This window comes from Vanacampus margaritifer, chromosome 6, assembly GCF_051991255.1.
Source record: "Vanacampus margaritifer isolate UIUO_Vmar chromosome 6, RoL_Vmar_1.0, whole genome shotgun sequence".
Taxonomy (NCBI): domain Eukaryota; kingdom Metazoa; phylum Chordata; class Actinopteri; order Syngnathiformes; family Syngnathidae; genus Vanacampus; species Vanacampus margaritifer.
In genome coordinates, this window is record NC_135437.1 from 26,193,802 (window position 1) to 26,217,023 (window position 23,222).

At 37.2% G+C, this 23,222-nt stretch overlaps 1 protein-coding gene across 4 annotated transcripts in view; it reads right to left on the reverse strand.

The window, feature by feature from the left end:
• The window catches only part of hydin (HYDIN axonemal central pair apparatus protein), a 71,426-nt gene that overhangs the window by 29,497 nt on the left and 18,707 nt on the right, over positions 1-23,222 (reverse strand). For all 4 annotated transcript variants that reach the window (XM_077568447.1, XM_077568448.1, XM_077568450.1 and 1 more), the window contains 24 exons: positions 22,143-22,363; positions 19,894-19,981; positions 19,538-19,747; positions 17,039-17,230; positions 16,782-16,956; positions 16,581-16,654; positions 16,234-16,361; positions 15,153-15,283; positions 14,935-15,056; positions 12,236-12,349; positions 10,763-10,840; positions 10,517-10,666; positions 10,160-10,399; positions 9,209-9,332; positions 9,025-9,099; positions 8,737-8,907; positions 7,706-7,876; positions 3,578-3,729; positions 2,357-2,431; positions 2,073-2,256; positions 1,836-1,965; positions 1,576-1,732; positions 230-311; positions 63-136 (listed from right to left, as the gene is read on the reverse strand). In XM_077568447.1, coding sequence (XP_077424573.1) covers positions 63-136; positions 230-311; positions 1,576-1,732; positions 1,836-1,965; positions 2,073-2,256; positions 2,357-2,431; positions 3,578-3,729; positions 7,706-7,876; positions 8,737-8,907; positions 9,025-9,099; positions 9,209-9,332; positions 10,160-10,399; positions 10,517-10,666; positions 10,763-10,840; positions 12,236-12,349; positions 14,935-15,056; positions 15,153-15,283; positions 16,234-16,361; positions 16,581-16,654; positions 16,782-16,956; positions 17,039-17,230; positions 19,538-19,747; positions 19,894-19,981; positions 22,143-22,363 — 3,318 coding nt within the window. The remainder of the gene's footprint in view (positions 1-62; positions 137-229; positions 312-1,575; positions 1,733-1,835; positions 1,966-2,072; positions 2,257-2,356; positions 2,432-3,577; positions 3,730-7,705; positions 7,877-8,736; positions 8,908-9,024; positions 9,100-9,208; positions 9,333-10,159; positions 10,400-10,516; positions 10,667-10,762; positions 10,841-12,235; positions 12,350-14,934; positions 15,057-15,152; positions 15,284-16,233; positions 16,362-16,580; positions 16,655-16,781; positions 16,957-17,038; positions 17,231-19,537; positions 19,748-19,893; positions 19,982-22,142; positions 22,364-23,222) is intronic.

Sequence of the window (23,222 nt, forward strand, 5' to 3'; positions counted from 1 at the left end):
GGCGGGATGCACCCCAAACTACTCACCAGTCAAAAGTGGCTAAATGAATGCTCTATTCCTACCATTTCAGCTGCTGGATCAGACTGCATGTCTCTATTGCTTTCTTCTTTACTCTTTTCTTCTTTGCCTTGCTTTGCTGCATAAATCGAGAGTATACAAAACAATGCAGACATTTTCATACTTGGCTAATATATCATTTTAGCAGGCACTTTTGACAATTTGCTGGTACCATCACTTGAAGGTTGATCTTTCTTGTCCACTTGCGATTCTTTTGAGGATGGCATTCGAGGGGCGGCCATTGCACTAGATGACTAAAAGGACAACATCATTTGAAAATGTATTAGTGGTATTTGTAATATGTGACCATTAACTTCCTGCAAATACTGCATTGGAAAGTGGCTGCCTGCAAAGAACTTTCAGTCAAAATAACTAACACTTTTATACACTTTTTGCTAGGGCCACAACTAATAGCCAGGGACTCAACGCGCAGACTGGCCAATCTGAGCTAACGACAGCCAACTACACTCTCTTTCACTAATTCCCATGTCAGGCCTCGTCTTCGAAAAGCACACGCATTTAAAGTCACAAATACTTCAGTGTGGAATGTGAGGATGCTGAACCGCAAGTGGGAAAAAAATATCTGCACTGTAATTCCTGATTTTTTTTTAATGGCATAATGAAAAATCAGTTTTTTTTTTATGCCATTCCTTAAACACAGTACAGTACGAGTATGGCTCAGTTTAATAAAAATGGTGAGTGTCATTAAAACTCTTTGACTGCCAAAAACGTTAAATAACGTTTAGTAAAATCCTATGGAGGAGTGCCAAAGACGTTAAAAGACGTTTTTTTTTTCAAAACAGAGGTGAAACTAACCATTTTCTATTGTTGATTACTGAAAAACGGAATAAGGTAGAAACAAACTTTTTTTTTCTGATGAAAGTTGAGAGTCCAATCTTTCATTTGGTAGTATGTGTGTTTCAATAGTCCAAACACATCATTTTCTGTGGACCTTGAAAGATCAGTCAAAAATGCTTAAATCGGCTGGCATCCAGGGCATCCCTTTTCTGAAAACGTCTGGCAGTCAAAGAGTTAAGCTTTAGAATATCACTAATTCACAGATTTTTGTCTTTCGGGACTTATCATCTGCAATAAAAAAAGAGACTTTGATTAGAACAATGTCACTCTCCAAAGAGCTATTTCGACAGGCTGCCGATCTCACATGCACACACAACTACAAGTCCCAAATTCTCTGTCAAAAAAAGCACTGTAAATAGTGAAAAATACTTTAACGCAATGCATAACAGATACTAAAAAGTATAAATGGGTGGAAAAGTACAATTAAAGTTAGCAGATCTGATGCAACAGGCTGTCGTCACACAGGGGCCTCTTCCTTTCTGTATCCTTTTAAAGGCACAGATACTAACATCACAAAATCATAAATTTGCTGTTTTACCAAATAATCTTACTGAACACGGGGGATGCTGGTTGGTGTACGAGTGTATTTTAGTCCCCTTCTTGGCAGGTTGTGTGTGTGTTTTTGAAAGAAAATTGGTTTTGAATAATAGATACACAGACCTGCTTACTCTCCACGGAACCCTTCTTCCTTGACGCTTGTTTGCTCTCCTTAACAGCACCCTTTTTAGGCTTCTTTTTCAACTCATCGAGTTTGACTTTCTTCAAATCGTCCTGTTGCTTTTTGTCCTTCTGCAGTTTCCTGATTCGCTCAAGAAATCTGACAGACAGAAAAACATAGTTTAATATTAGTACCAAACCACTAATTAACGAAGATGCAATATTGTGAGATGTGGAGGGGAATGTGTTGACTCCATCATTACTTGAGTGTCTTTTGCTTCTGTTGTTCAATAATACGCTCCTTCTCTTCCTCTGGCAGAGCTTCGTATTCCTCCTCATCCATGTTCTGCAGCCACTCCTCCTCCAATTTTGCTTTTTGCTTCAACAGGGCATCTGACCAATGCCCAGTGCGCACACGCACGCACGTACACACACACTCATCAGTCATCAATTATTAGACCTTCACCGGAGCCAATAAGTAATTGAGTATGCTGATTTACCTTCAACTTTTTTTTGTGCCCTCTTCCGAGCTTTGAGGGCACTGTATGTGTCGAACAAGTTGATGACATAAATGTGTTTACGGTTATTAAGGGCTTTGAGAACAACTTGCAGAGAGTACGCCACAGACGGGGTGTAGACTGAATCAAGCCCATAAATTATGAGGCCACAATAGCAGTCATCTGACTGCATGACATAAAAAAGAAAACAAAACAATTGATAAATACATAATTTCTGTGGTGAAAGGACAGTACAAAAATCTGTGAAATCACAAGTGTCATACAACCTGAAACCTCTCCAATAGGATTTCAACCAGGAGCATTTCAGGCAAGAGATTGCTGAGTGTGTCCTTATCCATTGTCTGAAACAGAACACAGTGATTAAATTGCACAACAATACTGCCATTAAGTAACGACAGTGAAAACACAGAAAATTTGTGATGGTTTTGTAAAAAAAAAAAAAAAAAGTGACTGGATTAATTTTTCACTAGCACAGGCTGTACAGCTGAGATTGGCTGGCAGCCAGTTTAGGGTGTACCCCCGCCTACTGCCCGAAGCCACCTGGTATAGGCTCCAGCGCCCACCGCGACCATTGTGAGGAGAAGCGGTTATGAAAATGGATGGATGGACAGGCTAAACAGTTGGCTGCATTTGCGGGTGAATTGGTCGCAGTGTCGAGCCCTGGGCAAGTCTGTTTTTCTTTTCCCTTTTAAACATCAAAGTTCACTTAAAGCCTATATCTCACTGAGCGGCGCAGGCTTGTGAGCTCCTCGGGGCGCTCTTCTTTCTTTTATGGACATTTTATGGCTATTTTTGGACATTTTCTTTTGCCTTTTTGGATTCGTTTTTTCAATTTTCTATACTTTGTTTTTCATACTTGTTTGGCAACAATATTGTGTATGTATATAGTAATTTAATTTTGGGATTTCTTCTGTTCTTATTATTATTATTATTTTATTTTATTTTTTATTGAAAATGTGCTTGATATCTGTTGTTTCTACTGTGGGTGACCTCACCATTCATTTTGAGTAGACACCCCCCACCCCCACCCCATTAAATAAAAACACAATTTAATTAATGCATTTTATGTTTACTTGGGTTATCTTTGTCTGATATATTTGCTCGAATTTGAAAAGAGGGTAAATACTTTTACACGGCACTGTAATAACCCACTATAACAGAAACCATACCCACTACAATGGTAAACAAAGGGAAATCTGAAGACTGACACATCATAATATAAAAGTATTTAAATTGCATTATTCTTATATGTATGTTTTAAAAATGTATGTATTTCAATGCTGAGAATTTATTTGGTATCAATAGGCATTTTTTTTTACAATGGAAAAATATATAGATATTTTCAGTGCCAGTGTTCTGTATGATTCTTGTAGATGAATGCACGTATATGTTGCACATTTCGGAATGAAAAAAAATGAATCACACACATTTCCAAAGGCAGACCAACAAATGTTAAATACACTCATTTAGAACTTGAGATAATCTACCTGTGGGCTGCATGTGCTCCCTTGTTCTTTTAAATCACTGCTGCTAATTTCAGCAGGTTTTGGTGGAGTTTCAGTGGGACCTGAGTTTGGAAGTCCATCTGTGACTTCAGTGGGGGACTCTGGTCTTGATGCGATGGTTGCAGATATGTGAGCTGGAAGAGAAAAGACATGTTGACTCTCATAAATAATTAATTGTAGCTGATTTTCACAATTTTGCCAAATAGAACTTCAAAGGAGACAATGTGCATCTGTTTTTCATTTATTGAATGATGTTAGTTTATCTTTTTGTAAAATGAATCCAAGAATCAAGAATTTTGCACCTTATGCCTTGTCTTAACGTTACTCAAAATTTAGACATCACAATGTAGGGTAGAAAAGTAGGCGAACCTTTGGATTGATTAACTCATTCAGCCATTTTCACTGAAGAACCCCCTTTGCTCCCGGCTGTTTTATTGGATTTTGACCGATTTTACAAGTCCCACAGAATATTGTGTTCTATTGCTATAAAAACATGGAACCTACCAAAACAAAGATTAGAGTCTCTTCTTTCATCAGGAAAAACTATAGTATAGTATATTATTGACCTTTTGCACGTGACATCACAGTCCTCATGGGAAGGCCCCGTCCGGGACGCTGGACGGCAAAAGAGCCACTTGCCTGTATTGTAACCATTGAATCGTGTACATAATAGTCCTTTTATCTAATTGATTATCTTATAAAACGGTCATATCTTGCTGTGCGGTTGGTTGTACAGACAGACAATGGAGTAAACCAAATGTTGCTTTTTATCGCATACCTACTAATGAAGACAAAAGACGTCGAAGGATAGCAGCAATCAACAGAAAGGACTGGCAGCCCACAAAGTATTCACGGATTTGCAGCGATCATTTGTTGAGAGGTTAGTAGATAAATGTTGTAATTAGTAGATAAATGTTCAAACATTTTACTAGTAAACGTACACTTTAACAAAGATTGTAACAGAGGTGTTGAATTGTGTGTTTCAAATCACATTAATGAGCCAGATAGTTAGCGTCCACTCCAACTGCACGAACACACAGCTTAGTTTTAAAATGTACCTTCTTCAAAACGATTAAGTGCATTTGACTGTTTAATAATGGGGGATTTCGAGTTTGTGCTTGGGAGTTTTTTTACTCTAGAGCCGCCGGAGTCATATTCATGAAATGACTGCATAGCTTGCCACTACGATAGTCATTTGTTCCATGCTAGTCAACATAGTAACATAACATCATCACAGCGTTCCAATATAGAACGGAAGGTGTAAGAATAAGTCAGTTAGCATGATAAACAACTTTTCCCTTTGCATTACGCCCGGTGTGAGCGTAGCATCTCGTCCCAGAGACCAAGCCAGCGACGAGCTTTTAAATCAGCCCCGGTGTAAGGAGAAGAGACGGCATTGACTACATAATGATACAGGTCGGGACTTCCTGCAAAGTCTGCGATTTGATTAACTTGGTAAAAAAGAGCAGGCGACTGAAGATAAGGGGCTGTTTTAAAACGACTAAATGTGCAACTTCGACTGATATGCGAACTTCGGTTGAAGTAGTAGATTCCATGGCTCGATGGGCAATACAATAATAACTTCTTCTTTTTTTCCTGAGAGAGCTCAGTATTGTTCATTCGGTAATCTTACTATCATCGTCATCATCATTGCTCTCTCTTTTCATAACTTTTCATTTGTAAAATAACCGTTGCTAAGTCACTAAGTCGCTCCGGGTCACGTCCACTTCCATTCAACAATAATTTCCTTCCACCGTCCGTCATAAGGCAGTCACGTGATTACATGACGTCGGTGCAAATGGTCAATAGTATAGTATAGTATATTATAGTATAGTTGTATCTGTTTCCGTTTTGCAGCAATTAGCATTAGACTATAACTAAGTTTTGTCATTATTCACTTTCATGGTGACAACATTTGACAAAAATAGCTTGTTGCAACAGGGCCCTGGCTGATCTCTTATACTCTGCTGCCACCTGCTGGCCCTTTTTTTTTTACTACCATTGCTTTAAGTCACCTCTTCATGTCAGAAGCCGCATCAAAGCCTTCTGTGTCCTCTTGCATTAAAAAAAAAAAAACATTAAAAGAAATCGTGCAAACACATTTTTGGGAGTTAAGGACAAAGTATTAAAACAACGTTTTTACATGTTTTGGGGTTTGAATTAGTTAATGACTTTGAGCCTCCTTTGGCAGCATAGCTTCAACCAAATATAAGGAAAATAATAAGGAATTTCGACCATTCTGCTTTATAAAAAAAAAAAAGTGAATTTCAAACCACCGCAGGATCTCTTTGTAGACCGACTGGTTGATCGTCTGGCCCATAATAAATAAATAAAATAAATCTTTGATGTACGGTATACTTCTCATCCCACTACGGATTATTTCCAAGTTTGATTCAGCCCATCATGTATAGTCAGGTTTACTATGGTCAGCTTTTTTAACCTGCACGTTGATTGACATGGCCAATTACGTTTCCCCTTCTACTGTTATCTCATGAACATCACGTTTCCACAGTAGCCTGAAATGGGGCTGCAGCAACGTGGTCTTTTCATGAACTGATGAGCATCAAGATTTTGAGAGAATTTTGTGAAATGAATGCTAGTCAAAAATTCTTAATCATATTTATTGTTACAGCTCTTTTGTGTAAGGCATGGTTGACATCGGGCAATGCTTCTTGATAATAGAAAACTCACAAGTGATCAGGACAGAGTACAGGGATGTGATTTTTCCGCTAATTCGCGGAATTCCGCTTTTTTTATCTCGCCCCCAAAAAAAAAAAATCCGATTTTTTTTTTTTTTTTTTTTTTTTTAGTACTGTAGTTCATTGTGTATGCACATGACTCCGACAGATAACATCTTCTGCTATAACAAAGACATTTGTGGTATGCTCTAATATGAGTTACTTTTCATTTGGTCATGATACAATTATTTGTTCATGAAATTTGAACTCTTCAACATTATTTATGTGTTAACTTAGTAATCACATTATTTAGATATGATGATATTCTCAGTGATAGTTTTTAAAAGCAAAGGCAGTCCAATGTTTTTGAATGTGACTGATTTTGAGTTGACTAAAACTGCCATTTTATATGGGATAGTTCAATATACATTGAAAATTTATGCTGTTGTTTTGTCTATTTCTTTGTCATGTGAGTGCATTGAAAGTACTTAAAAACACGGACAACCCATGAGCTCCGGGGCCCTGGACCTAGCTGGGTGCCAGCGGCCCCCAGACCCCCGGCTAAATTTTCAGATAATTTCACTTTGGTCAAATCACATCCCTGAGAGTAACACCAATTTTATTCCACTTGCATAATATTGAGTGGACCCTAGGTGGCTGACTATGACCACCTATTGATTCTTGTCAAAGTCATCAGTCTAGAGCAGAGGTGGGCAATCTCGGTCCTCGAGGGCCGGAGTCCTGCAGGTTTTGGAGGTTTCTCACTTCCAACGCAAGCTGATTCCAATCAACAGGATCGTTATCAGTCTTATGCAGAGCTTGCTGATGAGCTGATCATATATCAGCTGTGTTGGAGAAGGGCAACATGCAAAACCTGCAAGACTCCGGCATTCGATGCCCACCTCTGGTCTAGAGTGAGGGTCTCCATAAGGCACGGGGGCACCAGTTACAGCAGCCCCCAATAAAGTCATATATGATAAGTTGATATTGTTATATTGATATTTATCTTTCCTAAATATTGTGAGAAATCATTAACATGATCAGTGTTGACATAAATGAATATAATTAATTAACAAAATAACCATTAAACAATAACATTATTTAAGAAAATGTTAGCAAATGTGTTGGTTCAGAAGTGTGTATGAAACTGGTACCCCTTTGCGTTAACCAGTATCCAAGAAGTAGGTCTTAGTTTCAAAAACATTGGTGAGCACAGGTCTCGGGATTATTTTCCCCACTCTGCATTGTGATGTTTCCATCATGTGACCATTAAAAACATGGGAAAAAAATAAGATATTTTGTGTGATATGAATATAAGAAAACTGTTTGTCTCTCTTGTGACCTAGAAGATGAAGATCCGATTTATATTTCCATTTTGTCTCCTTTAAATGATGCCATAGTATAAAAGGTTCTAAAGAAATATTGTGCGCACCAGCCTCTTCCATCCTCTGAGCGTGCTCAGCAGCCGCTCGGTTAAACAGCTGTCTTCCAGCCAGGCTAACGAGGGAAGTCCCATGCATCAGTGAATCGGCGAGCATAGCATCCATACTTAGACATGCCGCTCCATAGTGGTTTGCCAGAGCAGCCGCCTTGCTTCTTTGATCTTAATTGGAAGAGCAGAAAAACACATTTGAGTTGTTTTACTCTCAATTTTGCCCCCATGAAGTGCAGGTGTAGTACATTCCAGAGAAACCTTATAACAGATTTTTTTTTTAATTAAAAAAAATATGACTTTATAGCCACTTAAAAGCCAAGTGGTCGAACCGCCCATCATGTATGATGTCAGTCAACATTCAGTGTATATCACAAGACCCTGAACAGGGTGAAATTTGTGGAGTCAATTACTGTACTACTATTAGCTACTAGCTTGCAACTGGCTGGCTGTATGCTGCACATTGTCTCTTACAGTATTAGCAGCAGTACAGTATTTTGTTTTCCTTGACATTAAATGCGAACTCCTTTTTCGATTAATGTTACGAAATAACAACGGGTTAATGTTAATGACTGTGATCACTGCTAATCTAATGATATATGAGTTACACCTGGATTTTAATGATGCCATATTTGAGACAGAGAGAGAGAGAGAGAGAGACTGCCAGCAGTCCAGACCTGCGTCCCATTGAAAATGTTTAGTGCCTTATGAAAATTCCACCTACAAAGCTTCAGTAATTAGTTCCTCAGTTCCCAAACACTTGAGTGTTTTTAAAAGGAAAGGAGACACATTGCCAAACATGCCCCTGTCCTAGCTTTTTTTTTTTTTTTTTAATGTGTTACAGGCATCAAATTGAAATCCAAAATAAGTGAATATTTACAAAAAAATAACATCTATCAGCTTGAACATTTTGTCTTTGCATTATTTTGATTTACATTTTACGTAATATCCCAACCTTATTGCAGTTGGGGTATGTGTGTACATAACAGAAAAGGCTTGATTACTGTAACAGTTTTTGTTTGTTTGGTTACCTGTCAGTGGGGCTCCATATAAAATAACAGCAATGCCTCGACAGTTCAGAGCAGCCAGACCTTTGGGTGACAGGTCAACACCCATATAATGGGCAATTGCACTGGACAGCGGGTTTATCTCGAGTGTTCCTAGACTCCCAGTGGCTTCTGCTTTCCTGACATCTGAAATGACTTAAGTACACACATATTGAAGTCTTAAAATAACAGAAAAGAATGTGACAATTTAAAATCATATACCAAAAGACCTCATGCCATATGCATTATGGAAAAGTGTGAGCAGTCACTCACTCAGTTCCGTTCTACGTCTTTCACCCCTTTTGCCGCCTCTCCGTTTTTGCAGACTCATTCCAGCTACATTTTTATCTGGAGTATAAAGGTATATTATGTTATTGAATTTACAGTAAGAGACACCTGTGAATTAAATCATTTCTGACAGATGCACATAGGCACCAATGCTTGATGCTATCATGACCTTTTAGCCGAGAGCAGTGATCCTTGTAGAAGTCCATAAGTTCCACAGGAAGATTCTCTCCAGCATGTCTTGGGGGCAGCAACATTACTTCATTTGCATCATGTCCATCCAATAGATTCAGGATCTTGACAGAGTGATGTAAAGGGGGACAGAAAGTAAAGACTGACATATAGTAAAAATACAGAGTGAAAGAGGGTGGGGGTGTGTGATTATCGGAGTACTTCAAGAGAATATAGCAAATCTATGTTGAAAAACAGGCAAAATGCATCACATTTTAGGATTGAGGAGGAGGAGGGGGGGGGGGTTATGATGCAGTACTGGTTAGCACATATCTGCTTTACAGTCAAGAAATCTGGGTTTGAATCTGTGTGGAGTTTGGTTGTTCTCCCCATTCTTTTCTGGAAACGGCTACTTCCAACAATAATTTATTTTCATGACTATTTACATTGTTTGTTCTCACTGAAGGCACCAAAACTATGAATGAACTATGTACTTAAAACAAAAGTTGAAATAATTGAAAACATGTTTTATATTCTAGATTCTTGAAAATAGTCACTCTTGGTATTCCTTTGATGACCTTCAATAGTACCGTAATCACTTCAAATTTGTTTTCCAAAAGTATTGAAGGAGTTCCCAGAGGTGAGAATGCCATTACTGTACATAGCATAATCAGAGCAAAGGGTGGCTATTTTGAAGAAAATAGAATCTAAAATATGTTTTCAGTTATTTCACCTTTTTTTGTTAAGTACATAACTCCACATTTTCATTCTTAGTTTTGATGCCTTCAGTGAGAATCTACAATGTAAATGGTAATGAGAATAAAGCAACACATTGAATGAGATGTGTGTGTGACCAAACGTTTGGTCTGTACTGTACCTAAAAAGATAATACATGACATCACATATAGGATTACTGTATATGATTGAAAAATGTTTACAAAAAGAGCTCTACCTTTTCTTCCTTCAGGTACTGCATGTCAAGCTCGAGGGAGTAAAACTCAATGGGGTAAGAGCAAAGGTTTTTGACAATGACCTCTGCTTCAATCTCCATGCTGAATGGCAGACAAGGCCCCATGATCACCTCTGGTGGACAAAACTCCAGTTCTGGGTATTCACCCTGTCCCAGGGCTGTGATGACCACCGGCTGGGTGCCCTCAGTCACGGTTATTATTAAACTCCTCTTGTAAAGACACTACAAAGAAATCACTGAATTTTAAGTCAATCTGCTTGTCTTCATTTTTCTACAAGCAAGATTGAACCTGCATTTTCATTATTTCTGTAAATATCTACAAGTGGTGAGTGTGTTTACCCCCTCAGTAGGACTGAACTTGACCTGCACGTTGACCCTGTCGCCGGGGGTGAGCATGCCGGAGGAAGGAGTCATCTCAAACATCACAGGTGGCGGCCGGTGCTGCTGCAGGTATTTGCTGCGCTGATGGAGGGGCAGGAATTTATCGACCTGAGAGAAAAGCAGAACAGAGGTAGGTCTCACCCTAATTTCGGGACGTGTATTAAACTGTACTGCAAACTGGCAATATCTTGTATTGTTATGTACCTTCACAGGCTTCACATCCTCCACTATGCTCCAATGGCAGGGCACAGATTCATGATTAAATAGCTGCATTGTTTGAATCTGATGGAATATAAAACTAAACATTTTTAGCCAAAAGACAACAACATACACTACATATGCTATTCTCATGCCACGCTGTACAAATAATGACATGATATCAGGGTTATTTTAGTTTAGGAATTTTCATTATAGTTAGTCTTTACTTTGTTTTGAGTTTAGTTTTTTAAATTTAGTTAGTTTTCAGGGCGGCTTTTATTGAACGCTGCAAGATGACATCACTTCCGCGCGACGCACTTTCAAAGCTTATTTTCCCAGTTAATATCAAACTAAATATACTTAAAAACACATTTAAAATCAATGACCAAAGACAAAAACTAAGAACATATTTGCTTTAATTACAGTTAGTTTTAGTTTTGTAATTTCAGTTAGTTTGCTTCTTTCTTGCATACGAAAATGTTTTTTGAGTTTTAGTTATTGCGTTTGTTTCCGGTAGCTAAAACAACCTTGACATCGCTTCCGCGCGACGCACTTTCAAAGCTTATTTTGCCAGTTAACTCTTTTACTGCCAAAGACGTTAAATGACGTTCTGCAAAAACCTACGGAGGAGCGCCAAAGACGTTAACTCTTTGACTGCCAAAAACGTTAAATAACGTTTAGTAAAATCCTATGGAGGAGTGCCAAAGACGTTAAAAGACGTTTTTTTCAAAACAGAGGTGTTCCTAACCATTTTCTATTGTTGATTACTGAAAAACGGAATAAGGTAGAAACAAACATTTTTTTCTGATGAAAGATGAGAGTCCAATCTTTCATTTGGTAGTATGTGTGTTTCCATAGTCCAAACACATCATTTTCTGTGGACCTTGAAAGATCAGTCAAAAATGCTTAAATCGGCTGGCACCCACGGCATCCCTTTTCTGAAAACGTCTGGCAGTCAAAGAACAACTAAGTCAAACTAAATATACTTAAAAACACATTTAAAATCAATGACCAAAGACAAAAACTAAGAACATATTTGCTTTAATTACAGTTAGTTTTAGTTTTGTAATTTCAGTTAGTTTGCTTCTTTCTTGCATACGAAAATGTTTTTTGAGTTTTAGTTATTGCGTTTGTTTCCGGTAGCTAAAATAACCTTGACATCACTTCCGCGCGACGCACTTTCAAAGCTTATTTTCCCAGTTAATATCAAACTAAATATACTTAAAAACACATTTAAAATCAATGACCAAAGACAAAAACTAAAGAACATATTTGCTTTAATTACAGTTAGTTTTAGTTTTGTAATTTCAGTTAGTTTGCTTCTTTCTTGCATACGAAAATGTTTTTGGAGTTTTAGTTATTGCGTTTGTTTCCGGTAGCTAAAATAACCTTGGATGACATAAAAGTCAGAATACATTTTATTAAAAATCATGTCGCCTAACAGCATTTTCATTTATCACACTGTATTATTATTATTACCTTACACAATCCACACCGCACAACGTCAAACTGCAGTGTTTCTGAGGAAACAGAGATTGACGGCACCGTCACCACTGCACAAAGACGCACTTGCACTGATGGACCACCTATGACCTGTAATCCAAAATAAAATAACCTGTAAATCCAACCCCGCCAAATGTGGGTTCAAATTGATTTTGGTGGGTGGTCATGAATATTTTGCCAATGGGCTCTTTGCACAAATCCACTACTTCCTGAGCTCAGCACCACTCCTTCATATCGTGTCTTTCATGATTGGACAAACTGATTAATCCAGGTGTGCCTAACCTCAGTAACCACGACGACAATGGCCATGGTGGAGCTCGTACGTGGCTTAATTTCAGAAAACTACGACCAATCGTAAAAACAAATCGATCCTATTGCTATTTTAAGAGACCTGATGTAGGCCTAAATTAGAGTTGTATGCCCGGTTCAACCTCTGGAAATATAAAAACAATTGCCACAGTAATTTGGATTGGCATTCAGCCTTCCTACCCATAGACGCTTACTATATATATATTAAAAACATTTACCGGCATCCCGGTGGCCGTGCTTAACTCATTCACTGCCATTGACGGCTAAAGACGTCAAAAATGAATTTGAACTATTTCTATTAGTTTAACATTTTTTTCCACTTTTGCTAACAAGAGTATGAAAATCTATACTTGTTTCATTGTAAATTTATAACAGATCTAAAATTTGTGATTAATCGTTAGTTAATTAGTGAAGTCATGTGATTAGTTACAATTAAAAATGTTAATTGCCTGACGCCCCTAATTTAAAAAAGAGCGTCAGATGATTATTTTTTTTAATTGTAATTAATCACATGACTTCTATAGTTGACTCACGATTAATCACAAATTTTAGATCTGTTCTAAATTTACAATAATTTTTTCCCTAGGTTTTCATAAAAAATGAAATGAAATGAAAAAAAAATGTTAAACTAATAAAAATAGTTCACATGAATTTTTGACATCGAAAGTCATCAATGGCAGTGAATGAGTTAATACTTAAGCTAATGCTAGCACTATTATTATCAACAGTTTTAAACACGGAAACACTTAACGCTATCTCCGGGTGGCAACAGACCTGTACAGGACGCTGTGTCTGACTTTGCAGTCCGTTCCCAAGCCGATTAGCTGGTGCGAACAAATGTATTTAATTTATTATTAAACGTTGGTGGATTTGTGAATGTGCATAATTGAAGTGCGCCGCACCTTGTTAACATGTCTGCGGTGTGGGCACATTTCAATTTTATATTGTGCTTTGTTAAAATTCCAGTGCTAAATAAATATTTTATAATAATATTATAATTTTAATTCATTGTAATAAATGCAATGAAAAACTGAGATGGTTTGGACATGTCCAAAGGAGAGATAGTGAGTATATTGGCAGAAGGATGCTGAGTTTCCAAATGCCAGGCAGGAGGTCTAGAGGAAGACCAAAGAGGAGGTTTATGGATGTAGTGAAAGAGGACATGAAGGTAGTTGGTGTGAGAGCAGAGAATGCAGAGGACAGGGTTAGATGGAGGCAACTGATTCGCTGTGACGACCCCTGAAGGGAAAAGCCAAAAGGAAAAGAAAAAATGCAATCGTAGTAAAAATTGGCTTCTTTTTTTTTGGGGGGCGGTTCGGTTTTCAGCCAAGCATTTTTTTATTTTCGGTTTTCGGTTTCGGCCAAACATTTTCATTTGGGTGTATCCCTAGTGTTAACTAAAACCAATCTCCACCTAAATTGACATACACATCTCTAACTTAGGCCTACATCAATCTCTTAAAATAGCAATGCTGCCATAGACATACTGTTGTTTAGGGGCTTCACAAAGAAAAAAAATATCTGAAACATTTTTCAATAGGAAAAAAAAAATGGCTGGTGAAAATTGTGTAACTTTAGAGTGTCACCAGCTCCATTGGCTGGCCATCAAAAAAAGTTAATTTAGAGCCCTGTTTAAATCTAAGAAACATCACATGACACATGGCAATGTGAGAGATGTGGTTTTATAATTAAAACAATCTGTATCTTTGGATTAAAGGAGAGCTTTGATAAAAAAAAATGTTAACAGTTGGATGTTACTTTTAATCATTGATTACCAGTTACCTGCCTTGTGTATGAAATGTATTATGTAAATAAATCTGCCTTGTATTGCCCTTGCCTATAGACATGAACCAATGGTAAGAACGGATTTCCTCAACAAGATGAAAAGGGTAGAACATTACATGTTGAACGAACCCCTCAGTCTAAAAATCTAATGTGTGAATTTCTAAGTGCACACATGCCACCAAATACAGTATGGAATGCATTTCTTCTTGTGGAGTTAGCACTTCATCACCAAACAAACTTTGTGCTACTTCGCAGAAGATAACTCATGCCAGCTAATGCTAATCTGTGCCTCTACCAAAACCCATTGCAGATCTGATGAGCTTGTGTCTTTAACATAGTAATTCTACAGCCTAGCTGGTGCTGGAGAAAAGGAGAAACTCATTGTTTGGGTGGTATTATGTGAATGTGATTCAACATTTTTTTCAGAAATAAACAGAAAACAAAAGGACTGCACTTGGTTGTTTGTTTAACTTTGACCCTTGATGGGTGGGCAGCCACTCCAGAAAGTTATTATACAAGCAATTAAGTACCCTTTAAACACAAATCATGGGAGCAGATGACTCTGTTGAAGTGACGAGTACCTGAATTGGAATGAGAGCACTTCTGATCCCCAGGTTGCCTTTCTGGGGATCAAATTCAACGGTGAAAGTCTCTTTCTCGCCACAAGAAAGGTTCCGTATGCTACCAAATTCTACCCTGAAACCTTGAAGGATATTTTAATAACATTTAGAAACATCAACTCTTAACTCAAAGTACTGAACATGACATCATTCTTATTAAACATCTCCAAATGCCTTACCTGCACTGACTTTGGAGTTGGCATGGAAAGACACAGGTAATGGCCCGTTATTGGTAATCTTAACAGTTTGTTTGAGGACTTGGCTCGGAACCACATAACCAAAATCTAAAACATATTCCGGGAGGAGGAACCTGGGGGAATGGAAAGGAAATAGTGTTGATGCACATGTACACAATATGTAAATTAGCCACACTGTTGCACCATAATGCAGCTAAATTTACAATGCCTCACTTATAAATACATTCTCCAAAAGAGGCCGCTATGGGAAAAAAACAAACTATTTTAGTGTAGCCCCTTCATTTTTTCTGCTGGGCAAAATTTCTTTTTTTTCCTTTTTTTTTTTGCTGATTTTGACTCCTTTCCCACACAAATAAATAATTTGGGGGGGTTATCACATCTTTTTATTTGTAGACGCCAGGATAATATGGCTGTAATGTGTTGTATACTTTTACCAAGGTTATATGCAAAAATTTTAACATGAACATCATGCAAATCAACTTGTGATTGGGTAGTTAAGATCCAATCATGAACCAGAAGTGTTGACGACATCAAAATTATGCGTTTTATTGGTTTAGACACGCCATTATGTCATGTCCACTGGGACCATCTACGGGTCTAAAGGGGTTAAAACTTAAGCCTGAAATTCCAGACACCAAAGGATTTTGTCCAACTACCCATTTTCTGTACCGCTCTCCTCGCTAGAACTGGTCACCAGCCAATCGCAGGGCCCATATAGACAAACAATCATTCATGCTCACATCCACACCTAAGAACAATTTAGTCTTCAATTAACCTAAAGAACAGGGAGAACATGCAAACTGAACACAGGACGGCTGGAGCTTGGATTCAAACCCTGAACCTGAGAGTCATAAAACAGATGTTCTAATCAAGTAAAAATTCCATAAAATACCCTCTTTTGAGAAGAAAATAAGTTGTATACTATCTGAGGAGAGGCTCACTATACCACGCTTTTAAAACTCATGATGTAAAATGCCTGTTTTGGGGGGTGGGGTGGCGAGGGGGGGGAAATCAGTTCATATTTCAGTCTAGTTAACCTGTATGTTTGTGTGCTAATACTTACTTGCTGAGTTTGCTCCATTTTTTGGTGGAACCTTGAGAGCTCCCCAGCTCCAAAAGACTCTTGCTCACAGCCAAGGCGTTTTCTGTGACCAGCATTTTCTCAATTTCCAAAAGAAGCAACTGCTCGTACTAAAAGAAAAATAGATGTGTTCAAAGTCAATTTATACAATACACTGTAGTTTCTCATTACAGTACACAAAATGCTTATATTAAAAATAAATAAAAAATAAAGTGGCTGCAATCCCTTTAGTCTGACATAAATGATTGAAATGAAATACTAAAATAACCTCTAAGAAGAACAGCAGATTAGAAAGCCTAACATCAGTGAAATTTAATTTGAGGACTAACATCAATGTTGCTGGTAGCTTCCATTTTGATTATTGCTCTAGCCTGGTCAAGCACATCACTGTAGCACTCCTTCGCTGTAAAGAAATAACAGTTTTAAAAAAAAAAAAACATCTCTACAAAGTTCCATTTATGTATGCCAATCAATGATCTCACTGCACAAGAATATGTTCACGTCTGTATCTGGTATTGGTCTACATTTACCCAGGCTTCGGGGCAAATCCAGGGAGATCTTTGGGAACACTCCTTCGCCGGTGAGTGTGATGACCTGTGGTGGCAAGTGAGCCACAATCACCTGAAACCGCTTTTCGAACCTCTCAGGGATGCCGGGGAGGTAGAGCACACGCAAACAATGTTTCGAGCCAGCCTCAACGTAACCCTGACACACAAAGCACCGACTTGGAAAAAGAACTACTTTGAATATGAAATGACTGACGTTCATTGTCTCAAGTTTAGCTCACCGTAGGTGGGATGACCAGTGGTCGACCAGGTTGGATCTCCTCATTCTGCTCATCCTCAATTTCCAACATTGTATCTTGCTGCTCCTCTTCCATTGTGGTCTCCTCCTTTGGAGGCTTTTCAGTACTGAATTTAAAGCCCACCTTTCCAGTATTCCTCAGAATCACACTTGACTCCCCAATTTCATCAAAACGCTGGAATACATATATTTAAAAAAAAAAAAAAAAAAACGGATTGTCAAACAGGGGTACCGTTAACTTGCACAGGTCGTGTAACCTCCTTGGCACAGTTGAATCTCACTAATAAATGTGTCGCATTGAGGGCGAGTGCAAGGACAGCGGACCGGTCATTGAAATGGAGATCCAGAATTTTTAAATGTGAGTGATCCCAGGAGAATTGGAATGTTACTCCCAGTTCCAATCGATTCTCATGACTCGATTCCCAACCTAAGGCTCCCTTAGGTGAAAATCACCTGCCCTCCTCCCCCAGGCGACATCCGTGTATGTGAAATGTTGTGCCCGTTCACGTAGACATACACGCAGAGGCCTGCAACGCGGAGGTTTCAGTGACGAGCCAATAAACGCAAGGCATGCTACACAGCGCGCTTTCCAACAACATGGAGAAGGAGATCATTTTAGTGGTGTTCGACTAATTATTTATGATGCTTGATGCAATTACAGACGCTCCCCTACTTACGAACATTCGAGTTACGAACAACGGTACATACGAACATTTCTGCGCGTACGGTATGTCGAAAAATGTTCGGAAAGAAATGCTGTAAGTTAGATTTTGTATTGCGCGTAGTGCTTCTTTCCGCCGCTAATACCGACGATTGGCCCTGTGAGAGCTCATTGGAGACTGAGCAACGTGGCGAGGAGGAGGAGGAAGAAACGCCGGTCCCCATGAAGCAGGAAATAACTTTTGAAGCCGATTCCAGCGACGACGAAGAATCTCTCATGATATAAAATCCTCCTCTTCCTCCTCCTCCATCATCTCCTTAAGCATCGAGTACATCTTCCAAAAGTAAGTTAAACTTCATTTTATTTATCTTATTACGTACATGTACATACTGTGTGTGTGTGTCTCGCTCTCTCTCTCTAACATACGTAGTACAGTACAGTACTGTACGTATTCTCTCCATTTTATTAATTTTTTTTCAGTACAAACCAATGCAGGTTACTTGTACAAGCCTTAAACATACTTATATAAACCTTCAATATACTTATATAGGCTTTAAACATAAATTATAATAGAAAATATAGCACTGAAGCAACTTACGAACAAATTCACCTTACGAACGATCGTCCGGAACGTAACTCGTTCGTAAGGTGGGGAGCGTCTGTATTTCAGAGATGTGAATAAAAAGGCAGTTGCCACGGGAACTTGTTGGTTCGGAGTTCATTTGTCCGGTAAGTTTTTTTTTAGCATTTTTGTAACCGTTTAAATAATATTAGGATCCAACTTTGCTTAGTGTAGAGCCCACCGAAAATGTTAACTTGAAACTTGTGGTCATCTCCCACCCGTGAGGTTGTGGGTTCAATCCTCACCCCTGGTGACCATGTCAAAGTGTCCTCTTTTTTTTTTCTTTTCTTTTTTTTCTTTAGAGCTCAGTATTGTTCATTCGATTTGACATCATCATTGCTCTCCTTTTTTTAAAAAAACAAATAAATTAAAAAAATTTAATAAATGTTTTTTTTGTTTTTTTTTTTAAATATATATACATATACACACATATATATATATATATATATATATATATATATATATATATATATATATATATATATATATATATATATACATATACACACATATATATATATATATATATATATATATATATTTTTTTTTTTATTTATTTTTTTTTTTTTCAAATTATAAAATTAAATATATTGTCAAAGTGTCCTTGAGCAAGACCGGATTTGCTCCCAGAGGACCTGGCAGCGCCGACCGCAAGTGAGTGTGTGTGTGTGTGAATAGGTGAATGTGAGACATTTTAATAGTGCTTTAGGCACCACATGGTGTAGTTAAAAGCGCTATATAAAAGCCAGTCCAGTTACCATTTAATCAAGATTCCCTCTTGTTTTATAGCCAATCAAATCTGTTGTAAACAAGTGACATAAGAGGGCGAGAGGTCAGATTAAATTTTTTTAATTTATTTGTTTGTTTTTTAAAAAAAAAAAAAAAAAAAAAGGAGAGCAATGATGATGTCAAATCGAATGAACAATACTGAGCTCTCCTGGAAAAAAAAATAAAATAAAAAAAATAAAAAATAAAAAATAATAAGAGGGCGAGAGGGAGAGTCTGTTGCTGCCGCGGCCCATATTGTTAAATATGCTCTAGCAAGTTGGGCCAGCCAGTGGCATAAAAAGTTCATGCAGTGCAGCACACATTGCACACAGGTATTAATGTCCTCTTTATGTCATAATGCCCGAAATAACCGGATAGGCTGTTTATGCCATGGCTGGCCCTGCAGGCTAGTATATTAAAGACAGCCATACCTGGAGACCAAAGTCAACGGTCGTTGAGTCTAGACTGAAGCTGATCTCTGATGCTTCTCCTCTGAGTCTAATGTCATATATTGGCCCATGCTCTACTTGGCACTGTGCGATCACCTCTCGGCAAACAAAGTCCTGGCCGTGGAAGATGAAAGTGACCAACTGCTTTTCTCCGGGTTTCAAATGCCCATGCATTGGCAAGACATCAAAAATCTATAGAATAAAAAAGAATAAATAATAAAAGAATGTCAACATCAGTTCAGTTCAATATTTTATTACATCCATAACACATAATAAATCATGCTCTGTGCAAAGAGCTTTTTATAATAACTGGTGTTATATTGCATGTTGAAGCGTACCTCTTGCACACATGCAGAGCATCGTGGTATGTCCTGGTCTGGTATAATGCCATTGTTGCTGAGAGCAGCTACAGCCAGGTCAGAAGACCTTTTGGTGGAGAAGTGCGTATTATTTTACATAAAAGACGTAGTATGGGAATATGAAAAAGAGGTGTAAAATTAAAATAAAATAAAATATTTGAAAAAATAGGATTGCACAAGGTAGCAAATACAAGAAATGTACAGAGGCCTTTACATGGAAATGAACAGTCAAAATGTAATTGAGGTGTGCGGCTTTAATTTAAGTGGATTAATTAACTCTTTGACTGCCAGACATTTTCAGAAAAGGGATGCCGTGAGTGCTAGCCGATTTAAGCATTTTGACTGATCTTTCAAGGTCCACAGAAAATTATGTGTTTGGACTATGAAAACACAAATACTACCAAATGAAAGATTGGACTCTCATCTTCCATCAGAAAAAAAAAGTTTGTTTCTACCTTATTCCGTTTTTCAGTAATCAACAATGGAAAATGGTTAGTTTCACCTCTGTTTGGAAACAAACGTCTTTAAACGTCTTTGGCACTCCTCCATAAGATTTTACTAAACGTTATTTAACGTTTTTGGCAGTCAAAGAGTTAAGAATATATTTAATATAAATATATAATATAAAATTATGTTAATGATAAAAGAAGAAAGAAAAAATAGTACAATGTAGTGCGAATTAACCAATGAATATCAGACATTGTTTTTGAATTGTGATTCAACAGATTTATAAAAACAAAACAAAAATAAAAACAAAAAACCTCAAGAAACAGGCCTCGGCAAAATTGAAAGCATTCCTGGCAGAGAAAAAAATAATAAAAAAATTTTTTTGCCATGGGGACAGGTTAAATTAGCATCACGGGTGTTGTTTGGTGAGATGTGTACCACACTCAACATGGACCAGTGGAAGTGAAGGAGAGAGTTGTCTCAAAAGATTAGAAAGAACATTATAGACAAGCATGTTAAAGGTAAAGGCTACTAGAACATCTCAAAGGAGCTGGATATACCAGTGAGTACTTGCATATTCGGATTATTCCGAAATTTAAGATCCACTGGACGTTGCAGTAGAAGGAAAATTGATGAAAAATGTAAGAGACACATATGAATGGCAACAAAACATCCCAGAAACAACTTCCAAAGATATTAAAGATCCCGGTGGTGTTTAACTCAGTGGTACCCGCCCCATGTCTTGAGGCTAGTCCTCAGAACAGGCAACCGTGGTGCAATTCTCACTTATGAGGAGTGGGCCAAAATACCTGCCGAGAAGTGTATTAGTCACATTGATAATTACAAAAAATAGTTTATTGCACAAATTGCCTCAAAATATTAAGTTAAGAGTATCATCATTTTTGTCCAGGCCATTTCACATTGTTTTTTTAAATATAAAATTCTGTTAAACCACAATTCAACCACAATGTCTGATTTTCATTGGTTCACTTGGTTTATTATCACTATAGTAATAATTATTTTCTTATTATTAACTCATTCACTCCCCGACCTTTTCACTGAAGCAACCCCCTTTGCTCTCAGCTGTTTTACTGGATTTTGACTAATTTTGGAAGGCCTACAGAATATTTTGTTCTATTGCTATAAAAACAACACAAACGATTATAGTTTCTTCTTACATCAGGAAAAAAAAAAGTATATTTCTATCTGTTTCCTTTTTGCTGCAATTAGCATTAGAATATAGCTAAGTTTCATCACAGAACTGTTTCAAACTGTGGGGGAACAGCTTGTTACAACATGGCCCCGGTTGATCTCTTATGTTCTGCTGCTACCTGCTGGCCGTTTTTGTAATAACTACCCAAACAAAACAAAAAAATAGTAATGAAAATTATGTGTTGGTATTGAGTGGTAGAGCAACAAACATTTGACATATTATGGTAGTAAAGTAAAGTAAGGAACTTCCAATTTCACTTGACTCGACAGTCACAGGGAGGTGGATCAAACCATTTTCTCATCAAAAATGGAGGAGATACTATATTTTTGTTTAAATATTATTTTTAAACTATATGGTTTGTATACATATTATACACTTTTTTTTAGCTTGTTAAAAACAACACACAGTAAAAAAAAAAAAAAATCTATATACTGTATCTGCTCTAGCATTAAAAAAACATAAGGACCATGGTAATATTTAAAATAGAACCCTCCGGTTACTGGATGACCAGCTCTATCCCGAGCCACGGCCACCACAATTAACTTTATGCGTTTCAGTGCTGATATACCTGATGGCACAGTGTGTATGATCCACCAAACATGCCCAGCGGTAAAATACCGGCAGTGGAGAACAGTTTGTCATTGTCACTTCCTGGTGATTTTCCGTGGAGTTGAGCACGCTACCAAAATCCACTATGGTGGAAGAAAAATGGAGGTTTGGATAATGGACTTCAGCATGGATTTCCACTTTGTCTTGTTGTGGGTGTCCTACATAGCACATGTGGAGGGTCTGGAAAACATGGCCAAGAAAGAAAATCTATTAAAATCTATTTTTGTTTTTCAGATTTTTTTCAATCATTTCAAATTTAAAAGATCACAAATATTGATTAAATGATTTACATTTTACATGATGATTAATAACAATGGGGAGGGGTTATAATAGTTTGGTATTTTTCATTATAGTTCGGCTTTATTTTGTTTTTGGCTTTTGTTCAGTTAGTTTTGATTAGTATTTAGAGCAAGTTTGTGAGTTTTAGTTTGTACTTTTTTCAAAAATGCTTCATTTTAGTTTTTACTTTTTCCGAAAATGCTTTGTTTTAGTTTACTTCTTGTTAGTTTTAGTATTCATTTGAGTTTTCTTTAATATATGGAGTATGTGGCCAGTGCAAGAGTTAAAAAAAAAAGGTTATTTCTCAAACAGCTGTGCCTTTCCGTCTTCTGTACGAATGTACAGCAACACCAAAATAAATTCATTTAAAATGCAGCTCATATATATTAATTGACAAAGACAAAATTTAATGACATTTTCGCTATGATTAGAATTAGTTGTATTTTATGTTTTCGAAACATAAAATTAAGTTTCAGTTAATTTTAGCTTTTTTAAGCATTTCCCTTTTTATTTTATTTTGTTAAGATTTTTTTTTTCATTTCATTTCAATTTTAGTTTTTTTTTTGTTGTTTTTTTTTTTTTTTTACTTTTTGTTAATTATAATAATCTTGCAATTGGATCATCGGTAATGTGGCAAATAAACGTAGCTGCCTGCCAAGATACAGCAGCTGTGAGTGTTAATTAATTCCATTTAATGTACTATGTCACTTGGGTACAACTTTCAGTTGCTTAATTGTAACAACAGTAACAAAAGGTACGT